This window comes from Carettochelys insculpta, chromosome 13 (genome assembly GCF_033958435.1).
Source record: "Carettochelys insculpta isolate YL-2023 chromosome 13, ASM3395843v1, whole genome shotgun sequence".
Lineage (NCBI taxonomy): Eukaryota > Metazoa > Chordata > Testudines > Carettochelyidae > Carettochelys > Carettochelys insculpta.
Genome location: NC_134149.1, coordinates 22,359,943 through 22,384,637, shown reverse-complemented (window position 1 = coordinate 22,384,637; position 24,695 = coordinate 22,359,943). Strand labels below are relative to the sequence as shown.

The 24,695-nt window shown below is 45.2% G+C and overlaps 1 protein-coding gene across 1 annotated transcript in view; it reads left to right on the top strand.

Annotated features, from left to right (window-relative positions):
• LOC142019985 (vascular endothelial growth factor receptor kdr-like) overlaps nucleotides 1–24,695 on the top strand; it is a 196,069-nt gene that overhangs the window by 87,512 nt on the left and 83,862 nt on the right. The window contains exons 9-11 of the mRNA XM_075007461.1: nucleotides 1,319–1,494; nucleotides 16,648–16,831; nucleotides 21,886–22,006. Of these exons, the coding sequence (XP_074863562.1) occupies nucleotides 1,319–1,494; nucleotides 16,648–16,831; nucleotides 21,886–22,006 (481 nt within the window). The remainder of the gene's footprint in view (nucleotides 1–1,318; nucleotides 1,495–16,647; nucleotides 16,832–21,885; nucleotides 22,007–24,695) is intronic.

Genomic DNA, 24,695 nt, shown 5'->3' with positions numbered 1-24,695 from the left:
TTTAGACAGTGCAATAGCATGAAATTCCATGAGGTTCCATTCATATCATAGGCAAAATCAGCCAGCTTTTGCTGGGCTGTTTTTTTTTTTTAAAGAGCTTGGACTATTTTATGGGATGAAGTGAGGACTTTCTCTTTTATTTCTACTGCAATGGTCATGCTTCATGCAGTGGTTGAGAAAGGAACTTGCCGTATTTGGGAGTAGTTTGAGACCACCAACGTTGTCTGCCCTGTGTGTTCTGTGGCAGCAAGCAGTGTTAATGTTGGAGTCCTCATTAGTGCAGTTGTTTAAATTACCATACAGGAGACTTTCAAAACTCTCAGCCTGAACACAATCATGTTTGTCCAGCTGGACTCCCTGCAGACTCCTGGAGAAGTTCATCAGCTTGCCCTGCGGGTCATAGCGTCTAATCCAGCAAATATCTGAAGTCCAAAAGCATCCAAACAACAGCACCTGATACTTGCAGGTGCTTTGAGGAACCTTAGTCAGTTTCTTCTACCCCACTCTTTGCTGACAAAGGTTCAAGATTTTAAATGCTCCCAGGGCGAAACAGAGTTTCTCAATATATTTATCCAAGTAGAAACAAAATACATCACCTTCTTGTATAGAGTGAAATTCTCAAAGTGGCCTCAGTCTCTTTTAAATTGTGCGTATGCACCTGGGGCAGAGACTTTGACTGTTAAAAGGCAGGCACATTCACTGCAATAATAACAACAGTTCATTATAACCTCATCCCTTAATTTGCTTGCCTCAAAGCTGGTGGCCCAAGTTTTTGCAGATCTACAGCTTGTTATGCACATTGCAAGACTTGGACTCCACAACTTGATTGCTCCTCAGGTAGTTTTCTACTCAATTCTCACAGGCAGATGTTGCTGGCACGCTTCATCTCAGTTTAAAGCACCCAGCAACTCACCTGCAAAAGGTTGGACACACACTTTTGAGTATGTGGCCCAGAGTTTGTGTGTTCAAATAGTGTTCTCAATCCAGAGGTCAGCACAGAGAACCCCCCAAATGTGCACCCTTATGAGTTCTTTTCATTGCTGCTGGTTAAAATATGGAAGGCAAAGAAGCCAATGTATTCACATCAGTTTGGTGATGATGGGTAAAGGGAGTACATATAAGGTTGTTTTGTTTTGGGTTTTCTCAGTTCAAGCACTGATGACAGATTGGGATTCCCAACAGATATACACATAGGACAGCAGGAAAAAAATTACCTACTTAAATCTGAATGTGGATAATGGTCAGCCCTTCTCCTGCATACTAGGGCCTGCTGCATTCATAGCTGAATCACTTGACCTTCCCTTCCTCTTCGAAACAGGTATAAAGATGGCAAGCCAATCGAGGAGAACCACACTTGCTATGAATCAGAACCAATGAAATACAAGCTGGGCATAAGGGATGTGAGACCAAAGCATGCTGGGAACTACACCATAGTCCTGAGCAACACCAAACATGGCCTATATAAGAACCTCACCATCCAGCTGGTAGTGACAGGTAAGCACCTGATGTTTCCAACTACATCTGTTGCTCTCTCCCATTTCACTTGTGATGTAACTTTGCTCACCAGGCCAAGCAAGAACATTGAGCAGCCTTTGACATCTCTCTCTCTCTTTAACTGTATGATGTTGGACTCACAGAGCACCAACACCAGCTCCCAGCTTTTTCAGAGCTCAGGCCAGGGCAAGGCAGTACTGCTGGAAAAGGCCTGATGAGACTTACTCAGAGGTGGGAAGGTGAGAGTTGCTCTGTTCCAAGAGCAGCACTGAATTCCAGGCCTTTTGGACTCCTCTGAGGATGATTGTGCATTCCTGAAGAGGTTCCCAAGGATTACCTTGAATTATGTGGGAGTAAAGAACACATCATTGTAGTGTTATGGGCTACTGAACAGAGCATGCACAGACAGCATCACTTCATTCAATGAGTAATTCAGTCCAAAAAGGAATGCCATAATGTTCAGGTCCACATTGCCCTAAGACAGTGGAATGCACTTTTAGAGCTGGCCTAGGTTGCTCTGCTCACTCTAGAAAAATGTCTATGTAACAAGTAAGCCATAGTGCCTACTCATCTTAGATCAAAATGTTATCTCACATCTCAGAGAGTCTGAGGCTGCTACATAACGCACATCACAGAATGTCAGGTCACCAAATACCACAGTCTTTGGTTGTGGGCCTTCCCCTACGGAGAATTCACATACCAGAGTTTCTGGCCACAGATGATCACTGTGTTCTGGACACGCTCCATGTCGCTCCACGACTATCTATGCTTAACACAGTGCATCTTCCAGAATGGCCAAGTGATCAGTAAAATGTGTCAAGTTAAGGCTGGGGCACATAAAGGCCAAGAGTTGCCAATGAACTTTTATAGCTAGGGCTCAGACCCAGCTCCACCGATGGCCATGGGAGGCACCAAAAGCAGCAATTGTCCTGGGGCCAGATGATTCAAAGGGGCCTGGGCCTCCCAGCCACTAGCAGCAGCTGCCATCTTGGGCCCTTTAAAATGCTGCCAGAGTGCCATTCCTGGCAGTCTGCATGTCTCTGAGGTCTAAGGGGGCCCTAGCATCATGCTCCAGATGGCACTGAGGGCTGGGTGGCCTTAGCCCTCCCCCTTTTACCTGAGGTCCTGAGCTTTCCTGGGGCTCAAAGCTGCCCCCGCACATCTTGCCTGGGGGCCCTCAGAAACTATTGGTTCCCCTGCACAGGCAGTATGACCTTTTTTCTCACTCTGTGACTACTACCTTGGCACCGTGTGGAGAAAAGCAATAGTAAAAGAGAGAACGAATTAAAATGTAGGCTTCATACTGGCAGGGAGGGAAATTCCTAAAAAGGGAGCTCTGTTAGCCTGGGGGATTGTTTTCCAAGAGACGCTCTGGAAGATCCATCCCTTGGGATGTTACCAACTACCCCACACAAAGCAGTAGAGAACAAAGCTAAGAAAAGGCCCACGCTGGTGGGAGTAGAGGAACTGGATGAGCTCCTCTGTCTTTTCTCTCTGATGTCTGTGTACCACCCTTCTATAGAAACACTTCACCTGTCTGTATTTTCTTCATTGCCCTTTATCTAGCAGGAACATTTGAGAGACAGATTTATTTCAGGTGAGTCCCAGGAAGACAGAAGCAAGCTTGGTGCACTGATGAGGGTTCTTTTGAGACATGGAGAGACAGATACATGAATCACACTTACTAATCTCCACTCTTGGAAGATGGGAAAAAAGGTCATGTGCGCCCACTTCCTTGCCACTTCATTTCTATTCCATTTAGGTTGGTGGGAGAGAAAGATTGCATCATGAAGGAGACTAGGAGTTTAGTGAAAGTTACTTCTGCTTTCTTTTGTGCTTCCTGATGTTCAGTCAGGCTGTAACCAAGAAAAAGTTACTGATGCTGGTTTGTTTTCTTTTCAATAGTGAATGCTTCCCCACCCACCATTCCCTTTATACTCTCTACTCCTAAAAATATCCCACTATTGTATGGCATGTGTGCTACTACACCCCATCACTTCCAGCCATTGTGCATTTCTTACTTCACCATTCACACGGGAGTATGGTCTGGTAAGTGTGGAAAGGAATAAAAAGACACTAAGGATAAATTTCTGATCCCATTGATGTCAATGGAAAATTCCCATTGTATTCAGTGGGGCCGGGATTTCACCCATGTCTTGGTCCCCAAAACTATGTAGCCTACTCTGTTCCAATCCTTCTCTAATAGGCATACACTAGGGAACAATCCTGCACTAGCACAGTGATGTCTTGGTAGGGCTCTTCCAGTTGGACTTCTGTGATTCTTATTCTTCCTCTACCAAACAATTATTTGGTGAGCATCGCTCAAGAGCTGATCCCAGTTACTGCCGCGCTGTTTGTCTGTAGACTAGCGTGAATGAAGAATTTTCAGCATAACAGTTATCCTGGCAGTGTGCCCTCTGTGCATATACAGCATTGGCTACTCCTCATGTATGACTGGTTTTCTTGGGCACATGGTATGGTTTCAGCTGCTGGGCTGGACAATCCCTTGTAAACTAGAAAAGAGTGCATTAAGAGCACAGACTAACGAGGGCTCCTGTGGATTCACGTCGCCCTGCTGGCATTCGGAAAAGGGTGTTCAGATGAAGAACAGTCATCCCCCCAGCATTTGAACAGACAAAAGCTGTGTGTATGACAGCTCAGAAGTAGCCAAGGAAAAGGTGTTACTGCACAGGGGTCTGGTGTTTCAAAGGAGCCAGAGCTCCCAGCCAGCACCACTCTCACATTAGCAGTGGCAACGATGGCTGGGAGCTCCAGGCCCTTTGAAACACTCTGGGAGTGTCACGCTGTGTGGCTTCAAACGCTGGGGGGGGGCAGAAGTGCTGTGCTCTAGGCGCTACTAAGAGCTGAGTGCCCTTAGCCTGGCCCCGTCCATCTGAGTCACCTCACATATACCTTGTCCTGGGGTCCACGGGGTGCTTGGCCCTGCAGCTGCATAAGCCCTTGTCAGAGATCGAAACAACACGTTATTCAGGAATAATTATTGCCATGAAGAAATGCCATTTATCCTAAAACAGCAAGTCTACAAACTCCAGGAATAATGCTGATTGGTACAGTGCAGGCTGCTCTTTGAGGTACAGGCACCGGGAAACAAGCAGCAGATGTTTCTGCATTGGTAACAAAAGATCATCCCCAAGTTGAAGAACTTCATAGAAAAGGATCTGGCAAAGAGCACAACTGGTTTTTAATCAAGTAGCTGCAAGTAGTGAGGAAACAGCCTTGTTGTGGGTATGACTTGCACAAAAGTCTTCTCTAATCATCCCTGCCTTCACCAGTCCCCATTGTCTAGGACTCTTGGCTCATGCACTCCTGTAGCACATTATAGCTAAAGTCCTGAATTAAGGAGGAGGATTATTTTGGCTAACCTCCTATGGGTACACATAGACCAAAAAAGGCCATTTTGATCTTGAAAAATAACCAGCAACAGCAACCTGACGCTGTCTTGTGCATTTTCAATTACTGTGTAATTGTAAGAGTCCATTGTCAGACCTGGGCATCTGTAATGTGTTCTCTAAACAAACTAAATGTGGGGCATTTGTTGGCTTGAATCTTTACCGAGCAATATTTAAATCTTCTAAATTAATCACTTGACTCCTTATCACTAAACACTAGCATCAGCATCAAATTTATAAGTGTACCAGCTCCCAAATAGGATAAATTGCTGAGAGTTTCAGGAGATATTTGTATGTTTGGCCTTCTGTCCAAAAAACTCGATGGCACTTTCTACAGGAAATGGATCCCCTGGCCCAGGATGGACTCACAGCTGCCTCTGAGCAAGAAATGGCAACACTTAGGGAACAGAGATTAACTTCTCCAGTTGGAACTCTGGGTGGAATGTTATTACTGGTGCTGGAATTTGAATACAGGGATTAACACACTTCATTGGAAACCTCTTTGGCCTCAGTTTTACGTCCACTCTGAAAGCTAGCATCTTCAGCAATGCTGGGGCCCTGATGCTGTACTGCCTCGGTAGGAAAAAGGCCTACTTTGTCCTGCAGGCTCTCTTTGGAGGGATTGTCTGTATGCAGCAATCGGAGCTGTGAGGGCATCAAGAGACTGTGCAGAGTAGCAACAAGTGCAATGTTGTCAGCTCTGTTTCCAAGTCTTATGCATCCCTAAAGTCCTCAGTTGACCAGAGAAAAGTAGGATTAGGTCACCACAAGCAGGCAAAGCAGATTGTGCCTCGTAGCTCCCACTACGTCTAACCACCCATGACAGACTTTTGATTGCAACCAGGCAGACTGTATGCAGGAACTCTGCACCTGAAAACAAGCCATTGTTGACTGGCCTGTTGATGAATGGATCCCAGAACCATTCAAGAAATGCCCCTTTAAGAAGTGGCTCCCTTCTTATGCCCCTGGCCACCCATTTTCCTGCTTCCCCAGGGGACAGATGGAATGTAATCTCACAGGTGCATACTCACCCCTTGCTGAGTCTCGTTGGCTCTGGGTAGGACGTTTGAGTCTCCGGGAGGTAGCCGATCACATTTCCAGAATGTTCCTTCTTTACATATTTACACACCAAACCCTGTCCAAGAAGTGGCGGGTTGCTGTGATTTTGTTTTATTTGATTAAATTCTTACTGTGAGCCAAAGCTTCAAGAGAATAATGTCCTGAAGAATTTGGAGAGGAGGGGGCAAGTGAATAGAGGGGGTCCTGGCAAACCGCTGGTGGTTGCACCTCTGAGCCAGCCAAGAATGAAAAACATGGGAGGAAAAATGTATCCTAGGCTGGAATACAAAGCAAAAGGAGGGAGGGGGCTGTTTATGGACAAGGAGGCTGCAGTTCATTCTCACCCTGACACAAATAATTTGGACTTATCAGGCTTCTTGTTAAGCCCTTTCGGACACAAGAAGCTGCCTCTTTCCATCATGTTTTGCAGGAAGACTGTAGTGGAGACATGACATGTGTCTCACAAGATGGGACAAATATCCCACCATAGCCTTCCCACTGCCCCATCCCGCTGTCATCTGATTCCTTTCCTAAACGCCATCTAGTGTTTCCTAGCAGCTGTTGCATGCTCACAGTGGCTCCACTCCATTGGAATTTGCTTTATTGTACAACCCTTCACTCACAGACCCTGGTGTGTGCCTTGCATGGAAGGCAGATGGAGTGGAGGCTTTCTGAGTGCAAGATGAAGCATTTGGAATATCTACCCAGCATTGAGTGAACCAGCTAAGCAAACCAGAAGGAGAAACTACAGAAGTCTGCGGGGAGGGGATAGCTCAGTGGTTTGAGCACTAGCCTGCTAAACCCAGGGTTGTGAGCCCAATCCTTGATGGGGCAAATAGATGTCAGAGATGGTGCTTGGACCTGCCAAGAGGGCAGGGGACTGGACTAGATGACCTCCCAAGGTCTCTTCCAGTTCTAGGAGATGTGTATATCCAATTATTTATTTATTTATTTTATTTTTATTTATTTAAGTAGAAGGGGATTCAGCCAGTTGTTTCTGATGAAATCCTAACCAAGCCAAAGCATGTGGATTGGGTTACATCACTTTCCTCCCCTGTATTATCTGTATTCTGCACTGAATTGTGTGTTGACCATGGTAGAGGAGATGCTTGCTTTACAATAGGGGGTGTCAGTAAAGCAATCAGCACATGAGATGTCTGTCCACCTTTCCCCTCAAACAGGGAATTTCTACAGCCAGACAGACAGGGAGGGAACCTACTGACGTATTTATTGCACTATCTGAAAGTGAATCAAAAAAAGGAAAGGGGAAAGATTGTAGGCAAACTTCTAATTATTAGCAAATTCTGAGTAATTTTCTCACTATTATATGATCCCCACATGCTGCCAGTTCCCTGCTCTAACCCTCCATGCTCTCTTGGCAGTACATTTTTTGGAAATAGCCACAGCAGTTTTAGCAAAGCGAAAAGAGGGATCTGATTGAGTTTTGCCAAAATATCCTAAGTGTTTTGCCAATTTTTTATTGCCACAGTGTCTCTCCACTGCAGGGAGGTGGGGGAATAAGACTGCAGCATGTTCTTTTTGTGCTGTCTGCCAGTCAGTCCTGCAGGTTAGATTAACTTGTGTCTTTCCCTTTAGAAAAGCAGGCAGATAGGCACGCCAGTCCTTGAAAAACCAGAGAATGTAAATTGCACATTCTGGGAACAATTAAGTGGACCAGCACAAAGCACTTTGCTTTTGGACTTTGCTTAGCGAAAAAAAGGAAACAAGAAAAAAACCCAATTTCCAGAAAGTTGACTGAGCCAATTGAGGGCGGAAAGCAGTGCTGTTACAAAGTGGAGTTGGGAAGAGAAAGAGCCATTCACCTAATTAGAGCATTAAGAGAGAAAAAATGAGTCTAAAAGTTACTTTAAAGGACAGAAAAGTCAAAAAGTTGTCTGAAGATTTTAGTCACAGGACTCTCCTTGGAGTATTAAAATGCCTGTACAAATTTTTAAGCTTTAACTATCCAGTATGGCTATGTCTGCACTACAGTGATCCTTCGAAAGAAGTTCTTCTGGAAGATCTCCTCCAAAAAAAAACTTCTTTTGAAAGAGCACATCCACACACAAAAAAATGATTGAAAAAATTGATCTGCTCTTTCAATAGCTGGCATCCACATGGGCCCCAGCTTTTTCAAAAGAATGGGTCACGGATTGAAAAATCCAGTGCCATGAGAAACTCTTTCAAAAAAAAGGGCCCCCAGGGCAGCTACACACTCCCCCCCCCAAAAGAACCTTTTGGAAAAAGGCGCTCTGCCTCATCAGGGAGAAGAAGAGGGCCACCAGAAAAAGAGCTGTGTTCTTCCAATTTAATATCAAAAGAACGCAATTTGTGTGTAGATGCTCTGCAGGATTTTTCGGAAGAGCCTTGGCTTTTTTGAAAACACTCGCTAGGGTAGATGTAGCCCATAAGAAAAGGGATGAATTTCTATTCCAGTTATTCCATCCTCCCAGGTCTCATGTTACAAGACAACACATTCCAAAGGGAGAGGTGGGACTGTGCTCGGGATGATAGGATGGGAGCTTGTTAATAAACGCTCCTGGGTTCCGTTCATGGCTCTGTCACTGTCATTGTGTATGTTTGGGCAAGTCACACTATTCCTGTTTCCCTAGCTATAGACTGCAAATAATAAGATTTATCCACTTCAGAGGTTGCATGTAGAGGTGATGTGTTTTGAAAATCTTGGATGGAAGTTGGCAGTAAAGTGCAAATTGTTGTTGCTATTGCCTTTCTGCAAAAGGGGCTGGAGGAGATTCTTGCTCATTCCATGTTAGTCATCACCCCAGACTGGCTTTGATGCTTCTCATTTCCATTTTCAGAATCCAGAGAAATCTCTGTATGTAGGTCAGGGTGTGCGGGGCTATGTCTGGTGATGGGATTGGGACATTGATTTCTTCTTCAGTAAGAAAATAAGTGTAAATACAAAACTGATATATATCTAGCTCCCCACGTCAAACCTAGACTCAAGCATATATCTCAGTGCTTTGCTGGATCAGTCGTATATGTTTAATAAGTAAAAATTAAACACCTACAGTGCCCAGTGTGTGAGCAGTTATAGATAGGGTGACATATCCCCTCTGAGCAAATATGGGACACAGGGGAATCAGAGTCGGAGTCAGGTGGTGACTGCCCTGTGGGGCTGCCACCCTGCTGTGTGGGGGTGCATGCTGGCTGCCAGGGGCAGCTGTGGCTCTCAGCTTCTCCATGACTTGGGGTGTAAGGAACTGGGCTGCTGCCCCTCCAGCAAACCTCCTGGCTTCCCTCAGCACTGGGGAGCCAGGAACCAGCAGCACATGCACCAGTCTGGATCCCAGCTCCCCCAGCCGTGGAAAGCCAGGTGGCAGCCACACCAATCTGACTTGCCCAGTCGCGGAGAGCTGGGAACCAGTGGCAGCCACACCAGTACGGCTCCCTCAGCTGTTGAAAGCCAGGCAGCAGCTGCATCACCGCACCAGTCCAGCTCCCCCAGCTACAAGAAGCCAGGCAGGAGCTGCACTGCTGCCACAATCTGCCTCACAGCTCCCCTACCGGCAGGGAGCAAGGTGGCAGCCGTATCTCCACACCGGTCCATCTCCCAACTCCCCCAGCTGCAGGAAGCCAGAACCAGGCAGCAGCTGCCTGCACTCAGGGAAAAGGTGAAATATGGGACAATTAGCTCCTTCGACAAAATAAATTGGGACTATCGGGACTTCCTGGTGCCCGTAATACAGGACTGTCCTGTCCAAAACAGGATGAGTGGTCACCCTAGTTACAGATCTAAGGTCAGTGACACATGGGGCAGGTGTTTAAGGATCATTTCAGGTCTTTGACACTAGAGCAAAGGCAAGGTCACTGGAGCATTCTGCTATATAATGGAAATTCCAGTACCACCTCTTTCAAACTTAGCAGGCAGCATGTGTGTGTTTTTCAGGTGATGGGAGGAGTGTGTGACCCCATAGCAAGATTCTTGGTATATATAATAACTCCCTGCATAAAATACAGATATGCTTTCTTTTCCCTGAGTGCAGAATGATTGGGGTCAGCGGGCCCACCCTGTCTACAAATTATTAGACTCTATTGCAGCGCTGGAAAGGAAGGTGAAATTTACATCATGCCAATCAATTTGCAATTTAAAGTAAGTGCAACTGCTTTTGATTGCTCTTTGCAGTGCAGCTGCGGGGAAGTCGTTATTTATTCAGGTCAGCTCTCACACCAGCAATTACACCCTCAGCAAAGAGGAGGTAGAAATATGTTAGCTCTTTTAAAACTAGAGAAGAGGAAACCCCATTACAATGAATTTTAAGTCAACTCGAACATTTTGCATTTGAACTGTGACCACAGAACAAGGAACGTATAAGGCTTGACTTGTGATTAAATTGAGAAAACTCATCTGAGAAGGAAGGGTGGCCAGCACAGCAGATGGAGAGGAATGAGGTCCATTGACAGGTCTCAGTGAAGATGGAGGGTCAAGGTGTGGGACAGCAGGAGATGCTGCAGGTCAGGAATTAGATGCACTTAGCGATATCCTCCAACATAGGCATGGGAAGTAGAGAAGCAGTGGGTGCTGCAGCCCCACCAGGGTTTTGCACTCAGATTACCAGCACCCAGGTGCTGCCCCCACTACTGACCCTCTGCTGGCTTCACCAGCCATCCCCATTGGTTCTACAAGCCCTTAGGGTCTCGTCACCTGCCAGCCCTATCCCCACGGGATCCTGCAAACCCCAGAGTCCACGCCACTGGTGCTGGAGGCTCTGCTGCCACCCAGGATCCTGCCACCAGCCCAGGGCTCTATTCTTGGCCTCAGCCTGGGGCTCATCACCTGGCCTTGGGACTCAGCAGTTACCCCAGCTGTGGCTCCTCTGTGGGCAGCAAGAGGCCACTGTTACCAACTCTCCTGGACTGTACAGAATGGCCAATGAGTGGCATTCAGTCGATCTGGTTCAGGAGCAAGTACAACTGTTGGAGGGTCACAAACCAGGTGGAAGAAGGGCGTAACTCAGGACCTTCACACCCAAAAATTTTTCCAGCACCACTGACCCCACGAAAAGGTCCATAACTTGTATAGGAGTAGGACAACCATATCTCCCTGTCCCAAATACAGGACAGGGAGATATGGGGTGGAGGGGTGGCTCCTCCTGCCTCCACCAAGCCCCAGGGAGCTGGGAAGGAGGCAGCAGCCGCCAGCACTCCCTGGGAGCCATGGGGAAGCAGCAGGCACCAGCAATCCCTAGCAGTCCTGGTGAAGCAGCAGGGATGCGGCAGCTGCCCATGCTCCCCTGTGGCTTGGGGAAGTGATTCTCGCCAGCAGCTGCACCTGTTGGCTTGGGGAAGTGATTCTCGCCAGCAGCTGCACCTGTTCAGCAGCAGGCAGAAAAGGTCAGCAGGGGCTGGCCCATATACAGGACAATTCATCCCTTTCAAAAATAAGTCCGGACACCTTTTTGGCATCCCAAATAAGGGACCGTCCCACCTACTACAGGACCAATGGTCACCCCACATAGGAGAGACTGCTGTGCAGCAAGACTGGAGCGCATTGGCACATTTTTGAGGGTACCCAGGACCAGCACAGTGAAGGCTGTGGTGGGTCAGGAACAGGGTGCTTTTGGCACTGCTGTGGGATGAGTGGACAGGGTTCAGATTGATAACAGTGGAGGGCTGTTGCAAATCTAGACTGAGATGCGCTGCCGCACTCCACACGCAGGAAATTGTGAGCTCGTGTCAGTGTTGCTAGTCTGTCACTTTTGTAGACTCCGAATTCACACTAGTGTTTCAGTTATTTTCTTTTAAAACCCACACACGGGCCTGTCTTATTAAATCTGTCTTTGAGATGCGTGGTTTAAAGGGTGACCAGAGATATACTTGGATTCTGGCAGTTGTCGAAAATGGATTCCCTCCCCGCACCAGCCCTCGCACCTACAAATGAGCAAAGGTGCAAAGAGCACCAGTGCTGGAAGTGCGATGTGGGGAAGAAGTTATTCAAGAACCGCATTGGCAGTGTCTGTGCAGCGGGGAGGGTTGGTAGAAATAACACCAATGCTCTAACACTAGGCGTCCTCCTCCTTAAGGCTGATTTCTCTATCTCTCTTCAGAGCAGGAGTGGATGACAAATGTCAGTGGCTGCAGAAGCCCAATCAACACTAGGGCTCCCAAAATTGCTGCCGCTGATGGAGATTTTTAGCAATGCAGGGATTTTTTGCAGAGGGTCCAACCCAGTGCCCTTTCAAGTGAATGGAAAAGCTCCTGATGATTGTAAAGGACATTATATCAAACCCAAGAACAGAGTGGGTGAAATTTACACTCCCATTCTGGCGATTTTATAACAGATAAAAAGGGCTGGAGCAGCATAAAGATGCTCCAAAAGCCCCAGATCCAGCCAGAGGAGAACTCCCTCAGCACAGGCACTGTGGGAGATGGCTGGAGAGCAGCTGCTGGGGAACCCTGCCAAGCCTTGGTGTGGGCAGCATGCAGGGCTAGGGCTGAGGTGAAGAGGAGTAGAGCTGCAGATCACAGTGCTGCGGAAGTTCCAAGCACCACTGCAGCCCATGGGGCAGCCCAGCAATATTCAAATGTGCTTGATTCTCCCTGATTTTCATGGCAGTTAGACACCTCTTCAGGCATGGATCCCTCTGGCTCCGAGAAGCAACGTGACTCGCTCAAAGGCACCTAGCAGTAGAGCCAAGCAAGGACTAGAAGCCAGAAGTTCTGACTCCCAGTCTCCTGCTAGAACCACAAACCCCAGCCTCTCATTTGACAGCAGAATGAGACCAAGTTGTTCAGCTCCTGGTGAAAAAAAGACATTTCTAAATGCTTGTATTAATTTTTAAATTGCCATTCCCATCATTAATCCCTATCTCCATTATAATTGTGTTATGTGGCACAGTGGGGAAAAAATGACTGGAGTTTTTTTCAGCAAGCCCCTTCAGTTTTAAGTAAATTATTGCTTAAGTTTCATAAATAATTATGGCATTAGATGAATCATTTCAACTCATTTTAGATTCCAAGTAATATTTAATAGCACCAGGCAGTAAAATAATTGTGGATTAGGAACTCGTTTGTCACTCAGGTAAATCATTATTTTAATTAGATCAAGTACAGAAATTGCTATTTCTCGTTAGAAAAGATCATTTAAATGACATTCAATATGTTCCTAATTTCATCGAGAGTACAGAAAAGTCTGTTAATATTCAAGGTTGTCACCCAACTCCCCACACAAATATACACACCCTCCTTCTGTCCCCCTCACATGCATGCTAACTCACTCTCTCTCTCTCTCTCTCTCTTTCATATAAATATAATCTGTGTGCAAAATTCAAAACTCACACCCTGGAAAACATTATATTTGTACACTGTTGCATATTGACCTTAAAGCTTACTCTTTGTTATAAAAAATACAGGTTCTTTGCAGACAATTTGAATGTAATATTTGAGAATTAACAGAAAAATGTTCTGCGAGCGTAGAAAATCGACTCTGGTCCACCAGGGGTTTTTGACAGCACTTACGGTGGGGAATGATTTAGTGGAGGGAAAAGAGACACCAACTAAGAATAGTCTTCCTCTGCAGAAGACAGATCAGTACCACTCTTCCCTTAGGAATGAGACCTTACATCCAAGGAAATCAAAGCAGGTTACTAACATTAACAAACTAATCTTTATAATAGTAGGTTTCATTCCTTCCATTTTACAGAGGGGGAAACTAAGCTACAGAAAGCTGAAGTAGCTTTTCCAGCATCTCACAGTGGATTGGTCTCACAGGCAGGAGCTAGCCTGCTGACTCCCAGTACAGTGCCTCAACCACAAGATAATTCTGATTTTGACTATGTCTACACTCTGCTAATGCAGAAAGTTGACCTAAGCTATGCAACTTATGTTAGACTGAATTATTGTGGGGTCCACATTGTGGGGGGTCAGTGGGACAAACTCTCCCGTCAACTTATCTTACACTTCTTGTTGGGAAGGGGGCAGTGTAAGGGTTAACTGCACAGTGATCTGCAGTTGATTTGGTGGGTCTTCACTAGACCTACTAAATTAACCACTGATGGATCAATCTCAGTGTCAAGCCATGCTGTAATGGAGAAAGAGCCTAAATCTTTCTACTGGGAGAAAGAGTGGAAAGTGGATTCGTGGCATGGTGTCTGCTACTGATATCAGAACCACCTAAGGGGAGAAAGGGAACAAACTACAACTTATGGAATAAATATCTTAATGCTGGAAGGTCAATTCTGTTTAAAATGAAACACTAATTAAAGTTATTTATTCCAACTAATATCTCACTGTAGCATGGGAGCTGGGATGTTGCTGATCCCTCAGTCAACACTCTTTCCTCAAAACTTAAGGGGGGAGGTTGTTATATTTTCAGTCAGGGAGGGGGTCAGAAGACCTTTCCTAGTCTGACCTGGCAGCCCTGAGAAATGGAAAATGAGGATCCCACAGAGACAGGGGATCAAAGCTGAAAAACAAAGTTGGTCGGTTCCTAGTCAAAAAAGAGGGCTGGGAGACAAAAAGGCAGGCAGGGATCCAAGAGGGATGAGTTAGGTAGCATCACATATTTACATATTCAGAGTGTCTTTGGAAGGAGAAAAAAGACATGCACAAAAACCAAAAATCTAATCTGTACACTTCTCAAATTGTCCTCAACTTAAGGCAACCACAATCAGCTGTTCAAAGGCACCCAGGCCAAAAAATCTGTGTGCTTTCCTGTTCTGAGAAGCAGAGAGGTATGAGGAGGGATGGACGAGGAGCCTGCACAAAAAAAGAGGCCATGTTTTCACCCCAAACTCAGACCAAATCTTTCTGAGGCTAAGAAAAGGTCAGCTCACTTCTGGGGAGTTACACCAACATTTTGCATTCAGCAGGTTTCTGCAGGAGACAGAAACAGAAGACACTGGCAAACATAGATACTGGAAGCATCACACTGAGCCTGATCTTATGATATTTCCCAGCCTGAAGTTCTGATTTTGCAGCTCTTCCATGTGTGACTAACTCTTAAATCATGCAAGCAGTCCTCCTGATTTTATGTGACACTATCTTGTTTGTTCCTTGCCTGTTACAGTGATGAGCGCAGAATAAGAACCTATGTTCCATTGATTTAAATGGGGCCATTCACTCATCTACAGATTATTCACGTGTCAAGTTTGCAAAAGAGGATCTCAGCACTGAAGGTGCAAGTGTCTTTATTAAAGTTCAAATAAGCTCCCAAAACTTTGGATGCTTACTGAAATATTTTAGTGTTCAGTCCACCCTAGAGCATGACCCAACGTTGTGTTTCTGAGATTCTGGTGAAAATACTTTACATATTGGAATGATCAAGTTGTTGCTCTATCTGCTGCTTAAATTGTTGAGCTGTTTTGTGTCTCTGCACATGGGATGAGAGATGTTCCTGAGCATTCCAGGAATCTCAACCCTATGCCAAAATCTCAAAATCAGGATTTGTTCTCAAGTTGGCTCCAAATAGGGGTTTATCATGTTCTGAGGAAACAGGGTGGCAAAATGACAATTTTCCACCTGTAAAAGAATCAATCAGTAAGAAATATTTTGCCTTTTTTTTTCCAAATCCAAATAGCTTGGCTTAATCATTTTGCTAGTGGTAAGAATTTCTTCACACCCCTTTCGTACTGCCTTTTGCCCCAAGAGCACCATGAATTTTGCAGTTCCTGCTCTCCTTCCCTTTCCCTTTTACCTTGTACATGGAACAAGGTAATGAAGGAGGAATGTCCCCATCAAAAAGATTTTGTAACAAAGACTCTGAGAAGATCATGAACAATGAAACCCTATTCCAAATCAAATAAGATTCTTTTATGACTCTGATGCTAGAAGTCTGGGCAGCAGAGTGTAAGAACTAGGAGAGAACATCAGATTTTGCCCATATGGTAGGGAAAAACCGCTTTGTAAGAGCTTAACTCTATGCCCATTGAAAATGCGAATTTCACTGTGTAGCTTTAACCAGGAGACAGCCAGGCTACGTCTACACTAGCCCCTTCCTTTCAGAAGATGCATGGTAATGAGTGAGTTGGGAAGATACTAATGAGGTACTGCCATGAATATACAGTGCCTCATTAGCATAATGGTGGCAGCGTGCAATTCAAAAGCCCTGCTTTCAAATCACCTGTCATCTGTGTAGACAGGAGCCTTTTGAAAGGACCCCCCACCCCGGACTTCGAAAGCCCCTACTTCCAATTTGGTTTTAGGAAGAAGAGGCTTTCAAAGTCCCAGGGGTCCTTTCGAAAGGCCCCGTCTAGACAGGCAGTGCGCAATTCGAAAGCGGGGCTTTTCAATTGCATGTGACCACCATTATGCTAATGAGGCACTGCATATTCATGGCAGCACCTCATTAGTATCTTCCCAACTCACTCATTACCATGCCTCTTCCAAAAGGAGGGGGCTAGTGTAGCTGTAGCCCTAATGTCCATGGCATTTGAGGGAAGCTAGGATTAATGTGGTGGGGTTCGCATGTTTTGTACGTAGAGTCATGAATGGTCCAAGCTAGTGACTGTACGCCTTTTATGTGGGAATATTTTCAGTATCACCAGTCACTGTGCACCCAGCCCATGTCTTTACCATTTCTGAATGAGTCTCTCTCTCTTTGAGTGTCATCACTGGTTACAGCCACATACACTCCCATGGAAACCAGTCATGCCCAGGTAACAACACTGCCCAAGCTTTATGGCAATATTCGTCATCTTGCTTTGTGGGTTGTTCTTGTTTTCAGAGAGGCCCAAAATCTACGAAAAGGAGACCTACTTTGACAAGGTTGCACAAGTGGACCTGGGAAGCACACACAGTCTTCAGTGCACTGCGAGTGGGACACCTGACCCCAAAATCACATGGGAATGGGAACCATGCTCCCCTGCAGACAGGCTGCAAAGTCACGTTTCTGGGGCTCAATTCTCAGGGTAAGCTGGTTACAGATCTTTGTTTCTTTCTCTGAGAACACCTCTTGCTTGGGTATCTGTGAAGGGGGAGACTTTAGCGCCAGTGTATACCGCCAGTGTATAGCGCCAATACCCTTCCATTTTACTTTTCAAAAGGCAAATTGAGGGCAACAGGGAAGCTCTTGGAGACTGAAGTCATCGGTCCACAGCATAGACATCCACAGTGCAGGCTTTCCCCGCATATTCACCTTATACACCTGACCTGGAGAGATCCATGTGATAAGGCCTATTCAATCCTGAGCCCCTTCAGTGGGCAGCAATGGCAAAATACCGTATCTTGAGTTACTAAATCAAATGAGAGTTTAGTCATTCACTCAGAAGGCACCAGGGCCAAGCCTCTACTGCCACCAGTGGTGCTGGATTCTGTGCCCACTAGGAACTTTTTCTGAGACCAAGCAACTCATTTTATGCAGATCATCAAAGAGCAGATAGTTACTATGAAACCAGTCTGGTTTCAGATTAAAGATCCAGAAGGGGAAGGCTGTATAACTTCCTTACCACTTCCCCGAGATATAATAGTACATTAAGGGCAAGAATCTTGCACCTTGTTTTCTGTAATCATGGCAGACATGACTATTCACCTTGAAAGGTCACTCACAACTCACATTTTACTCAAAATTTAGATATTGTAAAAATAAACTTCTACAAATACCTACGGCCAATGGAGAAGTCCAAGAGTCTTTAAATTCCAATGGAAATAGATGCTTTAAAAACAAACAAGCCGTCCCTTGCAGAGTTTGCAACCAAAAGCACAAGATTTATAGATTTTAGGGCCAAAGGGGGTCCTTGCATTGTGTCTGATTTCCACCAGATGCAACAAAAGTGAAACTAATTCTATTGATCTGCATTGTTTGAGTTGAGACATAGAGGTGCAAAAACAACACTACAAAGAGCAAAAAGTCAATTGGATTTTCAAAAATAATTCAGCTGGAGGAGTCTACTGGGTTATTAATAGCAGAGCTAAGGCACTGTGCTTGTTTAATTGATATTTAGCATTCTGTTGCAGTAGGGCCATTTTACACTGCTTAGGTTGTCAATTACACCCATTCTTGGCCTTTTTTCTGTCAGAACAGTGAAAGGTCACCTTAGCATAACAGAATTAGACTAGATTCTGTTTAACCTGACAATGTCCCTTGGACTTGACAGGAGTTTTTTTCCTGTGCATCCTTGGATCCAGAATATATGGTTAGCAGATAAGGGAATGGCAGATTTGTGTGAACCACCAGCATGGGCAGCTTTGAAGGAAAAGTTTATTCTTTCTAAGTGTAGAAATCAAGTAATCACAGGAATAAAAAACCCTTTCTATTCCTTCTGGGACCACTGATTGACAAACCTTTCAAGAATATAGGCTCAGTATCACATAGGAGTCCCATATGTCTAACCGCAATGTCTGGAGCCATCTTCTTCAGTGCATTTGAGTTGTTGCTCACACAGATCAACTTCTATGTTATATACTGCAAGGTACAGAAAAGGGATGAATGCCTTGCTGTGAACATTTGTTTGCTACAGAGCAGGAGTCAGAAGCGGAAGAAAGCTGGCAGGTCAGAATCCAACAAACAGGTACTAAAGGGGTTAAACACAAGATGCTTCATGAGGATTCCTTACACAAAGAGGAGTTTCCTTTGTTCCCACTGAGATATTAGCAAAGTAGTCCACGGGGAGGTGCCCTGGCACAGATCTGGATGGGGAGCACTTCCCCTGATGAGCACCAAAGGGAAATATAGGAGCCAAACGTAACAACTCTCATTGCACTTTAACCCTTTTCTTCAGTGAGAGGCTGGAGTCAGGTTTTCCACCTCAAAGATAAAGGCCAACGTGGGAAGAAGAAAGAGAGAAATGCGATGTGTGTCTCCTTTTTTCTGCTGTCATTTGAAAAGCAGCAGTGGAAAATGTTTGAAAAGATGGCTGCAGTTTCCGCTTCTTCTCAAGGACACGTCTGGCAACAGGCCACTGGACATGGACAAGTAGCAAGGAGCATTTGAAGGCAACTCATATCAAAGGGAAATTACCCATGAGGTTTCATAGGACAGCAGCCACCAGGGGCCCAAGATTTAAGCTTCAGCAGCGGTCTCATTTTCATCCACATTCAAAGTTGAAGGGTAGCCTGGGTAATGGGTTTACCATTTGGCCAAACACATTGTCCCTCCAGGAATAAAACAACAGCTGAGAATTTGCAGACCTTTGTTAGAGCACATAGGTATTGCCACAGACTTCCGTGCAGGACAATGTAGCACACATACTGATGGAAGTCACACGAGCTTACCTGCAGTCTTCTACAATACCAGCATCCAGGGTGGGACTGCAAGACTCCACACCCAAACTACATTTTCCTGCATTTGAATTTAGCCCCTACCACGACAGCAGGCACTCTGTGTGAGTAGCTCCAGGGCATTACTGCCAAGCCAGGCCAAATTTGTACCAGTAACCTGGACACAAAAGGCTGTGCATAATCCCCAGCCCAAATCCCTCAGCAATTCACTGCCTGATGTTATCAAGTTAAACACATTTGCAGAATGGCGTCTGTCTCTGCTGGCCTCCAAAGCAGTCTTATCTCTCCTCAGCAGAAGATGTAGGAGGATTCCTGTGGGAAATGATACACACCCCACCCTTCCTCATTTCCTGCTGTTGTCTCGTTTCCTCCTCTTCTCTCTCTCACTCCTGTAGCTGGAGTCCCAGCATGCTGTCATTGTTCACTCCACGTCTAGCCGTGATTTGATTTGTTTCCTTTGAGCTCCTCCCTTACACAGCCTTACCAGGGAATTGTTACTTGCAAAGCCACTCAAGGCACCTTCAGATCAGACTGTGCAAGATGGACACACCAATATCTGTACAGATTTATTGATCCAAAGTGTATCTCGTGATCTCCTGGTGCACAAACTGCTGTTCCAATGCACACCTTGCAGAGGAGGCCTTATGTACTAGGAGCCTGATTATCACAAGAACAGCACCCACAACTCCTAAGCAAATCAGTGGGATTTATCGGTGCGCTGCCTGCTCTTCTGAAAATCAAGTCACTTCTATTTTGCACAAGTTTTACCTCCTATGACTATTCTGCTGCAATGTTCTCCAGGCCTGAGGGCAGAAATTCAGACCCCCTGTTCATCCAAACCTTGGCATCTCTGCTGAAATTGCTGACAAAGTGTTGCCTTTGCAATGTGGACAGCTGTCTCTCAGGATCTGAAGTGAATTCACTTCACAGCCATCAATCATATAGTAACAATTTTCATTCACTTCCATCCTAGGCTAGATCTAAACTAGCAACCATGACATGTAGTGATCTTTATAGCCAGCCAATACCAGACCCCTGAGCCAGCCAGCTCTCCAAAGAGGACCCTCTGTGATGAAATTTCAGAACCACTCAGAAGTACACCTTATTCTGAATTTGTCAGTATCATTGAATCATGGCATTGTGGAGCTGGAAGGGACCTCGAGGCGCCATGGATTCCAATCCCCTGAAATGAGGGACAACCATGTAAACCTAGGCCATCCCTGACAGGTGTTGTCTAACCTGCTCTTTAAAACCTGTAAAGAGGGGGCTTTCACAGCCTCTGTTGGAAGCCTACTCCAGCACTTAGCTACCCTTAGCGTTAGAAGATTTTCCCAAGATTGAATTGAAACCTTCCTTGCTATAGAGTAAGTCCCTTATTTCTCTTCCTATCTTCACTGCACATGGAGACAATAGAGATAATGATTCATTGTCCTCCTTATAACAGCCCTTATCATATCTGAAGTCTGTTATCATGTCTCCCTTACTGTGCTTTTCTCAAGACTAAATATGCCCTGTTTTGTAAATGTTTCTCACAGGTTTTATCTTTTTTATCTCTTATCCTTTTATCACATTTGGTGCTCTCCTCTGGACTCTCTCCAGTTTGTTCACATCTTTTGGAAAGCACACAACTGTCCAGCTGAGGTCTCACTAGTATCACATACCACAGACCAATTACCTTCCATGCATTTGATGAAGTGCGTCTTTGCCCATGAAAGCTTATGCTTCAAGAAATCTGTTAGTCTATAAGGTGCCACAGGATTACTTCTTGTTTTTACATTAAATTAATGCATCATTAATTATGAATGGAAACCCCCTTTTCTTCTTCCTCTGTTGTCTTAATACATACCCATTCCAGTACCTTTCTTTGCACTTACTTATCCTACTTGGCTTTGCTGCGTAGGAATATTATCATTCACCTTCCATTGTTTGAATGAGCGGGATTTCTAATTTCAGAATAAACAGCAAGTGTCTGATACCTCTAATGAGCTATAACTATAATGATCTGCAGGTGTAGCTCCTGTTTTGCAAATCACACTTTTGTGATTGGATTTAATTACCTATGCTCTGTCTTTAGTTGTGTCATGGGGAATGTGGCAGAGTTTCTTATGGCCAACATGGTCTCTAACACTGTTCGACTGGCCTTTGTGAATGGGACTAATCCACTTTCCAGCCTATGAAAGTCATTCGTTAGAAACACATTGTTCTTAATGTGCTCTAAACCTGAGTGCAGAGTTTAGACACATAGTCTGGCTGAGTTAAGCCACATCAGAAAATTGTTTAGCTGGATCAATGTTTAGACCAAATTTAAACCTCATAACAAAGTGAATGTGAGATGTATCAATGGTCATTTCCACAAGGAGACAGGAATCTCTTCAGTCTGTTCTTATCAGTAGCTTTTAAGAAGTCTAGGAGCACTGCACAAATAGGCTATGTCTACACAGTGGGTAATATTTTGGGATACCATGGTATCCCAAAATAGCTGCCCATGTCTATGAAACATGCCCATTGCCTTGAAATGGTTTTTGAGATAACAGGTGCACTATTCTGGCATCCCTGTACACCTCATAGCAGGAGAAGTACAGAGATGCCTTGAAATAGCACTTTATTTCAACACGTGGTGCCGTTTAGAGAGTGCCACATGCTGCAATAGCCTATTTTGAGGTTAGGGCACCATGTAGACAAAGTCATAAAGACCACTTTTGTTCAAATGTGGGTTTTTCAATTTCAACCTCTTTTTCACCTCCAGCTGCAGACCCTGTGGCCAAAGAATTGTCATTCAGCAAAACAACAGAGAGACAGACATGTCTACAGGCAACACAATCAAGAGCATTGAGGAGGAATATATGATGAATGGAGATAAGAAAAAGGTATGTCCTGGAATAATCACTGGTTCCTTGAAGGAGCTGCTGCATTCACATGGAGTAACTCTCCCTGAGTATCTCAAGCACTGCTTTCCCTAATTACTAGCATGCTTTAAATTCCACAGCCATGGGATCCATTTCAAATCTCTGGTGCTTAGGAATGTCAGACTCTGGCAGTGATGTCATTTGCCCTGCTTAAAACTCTTCAAACACACGTGGGTCAAAAACTTTTCAGCGTCAGTCTTGAGAAAGTGTAAGGACTGCTCTGCACAGGAGTGACTAGGACTCAGCTCTAAGGGCCTCACAATACTTCTCTTACAGAGCACTTTGTATCTGGAATGAGCTACACCGCTGCAGAATCATAGTATATTAGAACTGGAAAGGACCTTGAGAGGTCATCAAGTCCAGGCTTCTACCCTCAAGCAGGATCAAGCGCCATCTAGGTCATGGTGGGCAGAAACTGGCCCATGGTCCAGGTCCAGTCCTCCAGGGTTAGTGTCAGGCAGGCCTTCACCCCTATGTTTACCTGAATCTCCAGAGGTATCAGGTGATTGCCGCTCTTGTTGGTCACAGATCACCATTCACAGACAATGGGAGAGGCGGGAAGCAGTCACAAATCATACTTGGTTGCTAGGTGTTAGTAGGTTAAAGTACAAGAATTACTTCCCTGGGATCCAGTTTAAAACTTACAGTGTATAGGGGGGTACATGAGCCAGCCTGAGAAGTCCCACACCAAACTCAAAATGAAAAAACCTGATTGAGTCAAACTATACATTTCCTTTCCTTTCTACGTACATAGCTATATGCCCAGATCTACTTGTGGCCTGGATATTTACTGAATTCTCTCACCTATGGCCACACAAAAGAAAGACTCCTTAGCAGGTAATTGCTTCAGTTAAAAAAACCAAAACACAAAACAAAAAAAAACAACAAAATTTCTCTCTTCCCATTGGCTCACCTGGCTGCTCGCCAACAGAAAACCCACACTCTCTGGGTTTAACCCTTTACAGGCATTCATTCATGACACTGTGAGACATTGATAACTACTCTCTCAGAATGGTTATCCAACCAGTTCGCACCTTCTTTATAGCAGCACCATCTAGTTTGTATTTCCCTAGTTTATTTTTAAGATCATGCAAGATTGTATCAAACGCTTTACGAAAGTCTAAGTATACAATTTCTACCACCTTCCCCTTATCCACCAGGATTGTTCTTCTCTCAGAGAAAGATATCAGGTTGGTTTGATGTGATTTGTTCTTTACAAATCCATGCTCACAGTACACCCGTGAAAAATAGAAGCATTATTAGCCCCATAATAATAAACTTGACATCTAAACGTTTCTGTGTTTGTGTTCATCCAGTTTGGGGGTGTGCATTCAGAGATAATTTGGGCGTTGTTTTCAGATTCTGATTTCTGATAATTTTCAGCTCCCTCTGACTTCCCTTGGAGTCGTGGTTGTTTGCTAATCCCCAGGGGCTCAAACAATTCCATAACAGGTGTGAGGAGAAAAAGCCATAAATACCTGTCTGCCCTGCCTAGCACGACTGGCTGCCCATGAACAGCATGCTCCAGGGGTCACACCATGAGCATGTTCCCTGTGTGTGCCTGGGAGCTTTAAGAGACACACTATTTCCCAGAGTTCCACCTGGGCCTAAATGCTGCAAACTAGAATGTTTGGGAGAACAAGATGGCACGTTTTATGCATGGCCATTCCAATCCAGAGGTTGCTGCAAATGTTGTGCATCTCAGCTGAAGACTTCTGACCCTGTACTGGAGAAGAGGTGGTGGTGTTGCTCTGACATGTTTACCCTTACTTGTTATATAGATGGATATTTACGGGTTTTCAGTCAGTAGCACAGTTCTGTTTGGGAGGGGGCAGATGGGGCAATGCATCAGGTGTGCTGAGGTTCGATCCTGCAAGAGTCTTTGTCCTCTAGTGCTGACCCAGCGAAGTACTTAAATACATGGTTAACTTTGTGGGATTCATGTGCTTCCCAGAACTGAATCCAGAGTGATCAGCACCCAGGAGAATCAAGACCTCTCTCACCTGGTCTGTGTCCCGGAGACAGGCCCAACCCTAGGGCAAAGTGAGCAAGGCAGTTGCCATGGACCCCATGCCTTTAAGGTCCCACACTCCCACCAGCTGGGCCCTGCTGTCAGCATGCCACCTTTGGCCCCACAAACTCTTTGGCCAGGTCTGCCTGGACACTCTCAGTGTGGAGTGCAATATAAAGCAGAACTTGGAAAATGGAAGGAAAACCACAGTTCCAGTTTCATTACCAAAGTGGTCCCCCTGCTGAGGCTCCCTGCATTTAGGATTGAATGTATCTAGATACACCAGGCCCTGAGGCTCTGTCTTTTGCTGCTCCTTTAGTCTCGGAATTTTAGAGAAGCAGCAACTACTTGGAAAGTCCCAGCTGTTTCTACAGAACTCAGCAGTAGCTGGACATGGTACATGACTAGGGGCTATCGGCCTAGTGCACTCAGGAACAAACAGATCATTCCAAACCTGTCTTGCTGTATACTATAGGAGAATTAAGCCATGTAAATCCCCTTTTGGGGGAATAAATGGCTGTTGAATTAAGATCTTCTTCTGCCAACTAACAGTTTCTTTTCTCTTCAGATAACAGCAGCTTGTCTCCACACAGGTGCTTCCTTTGTAAATCATTCAGGCCCTTGGCTTTTGGGGTTCTC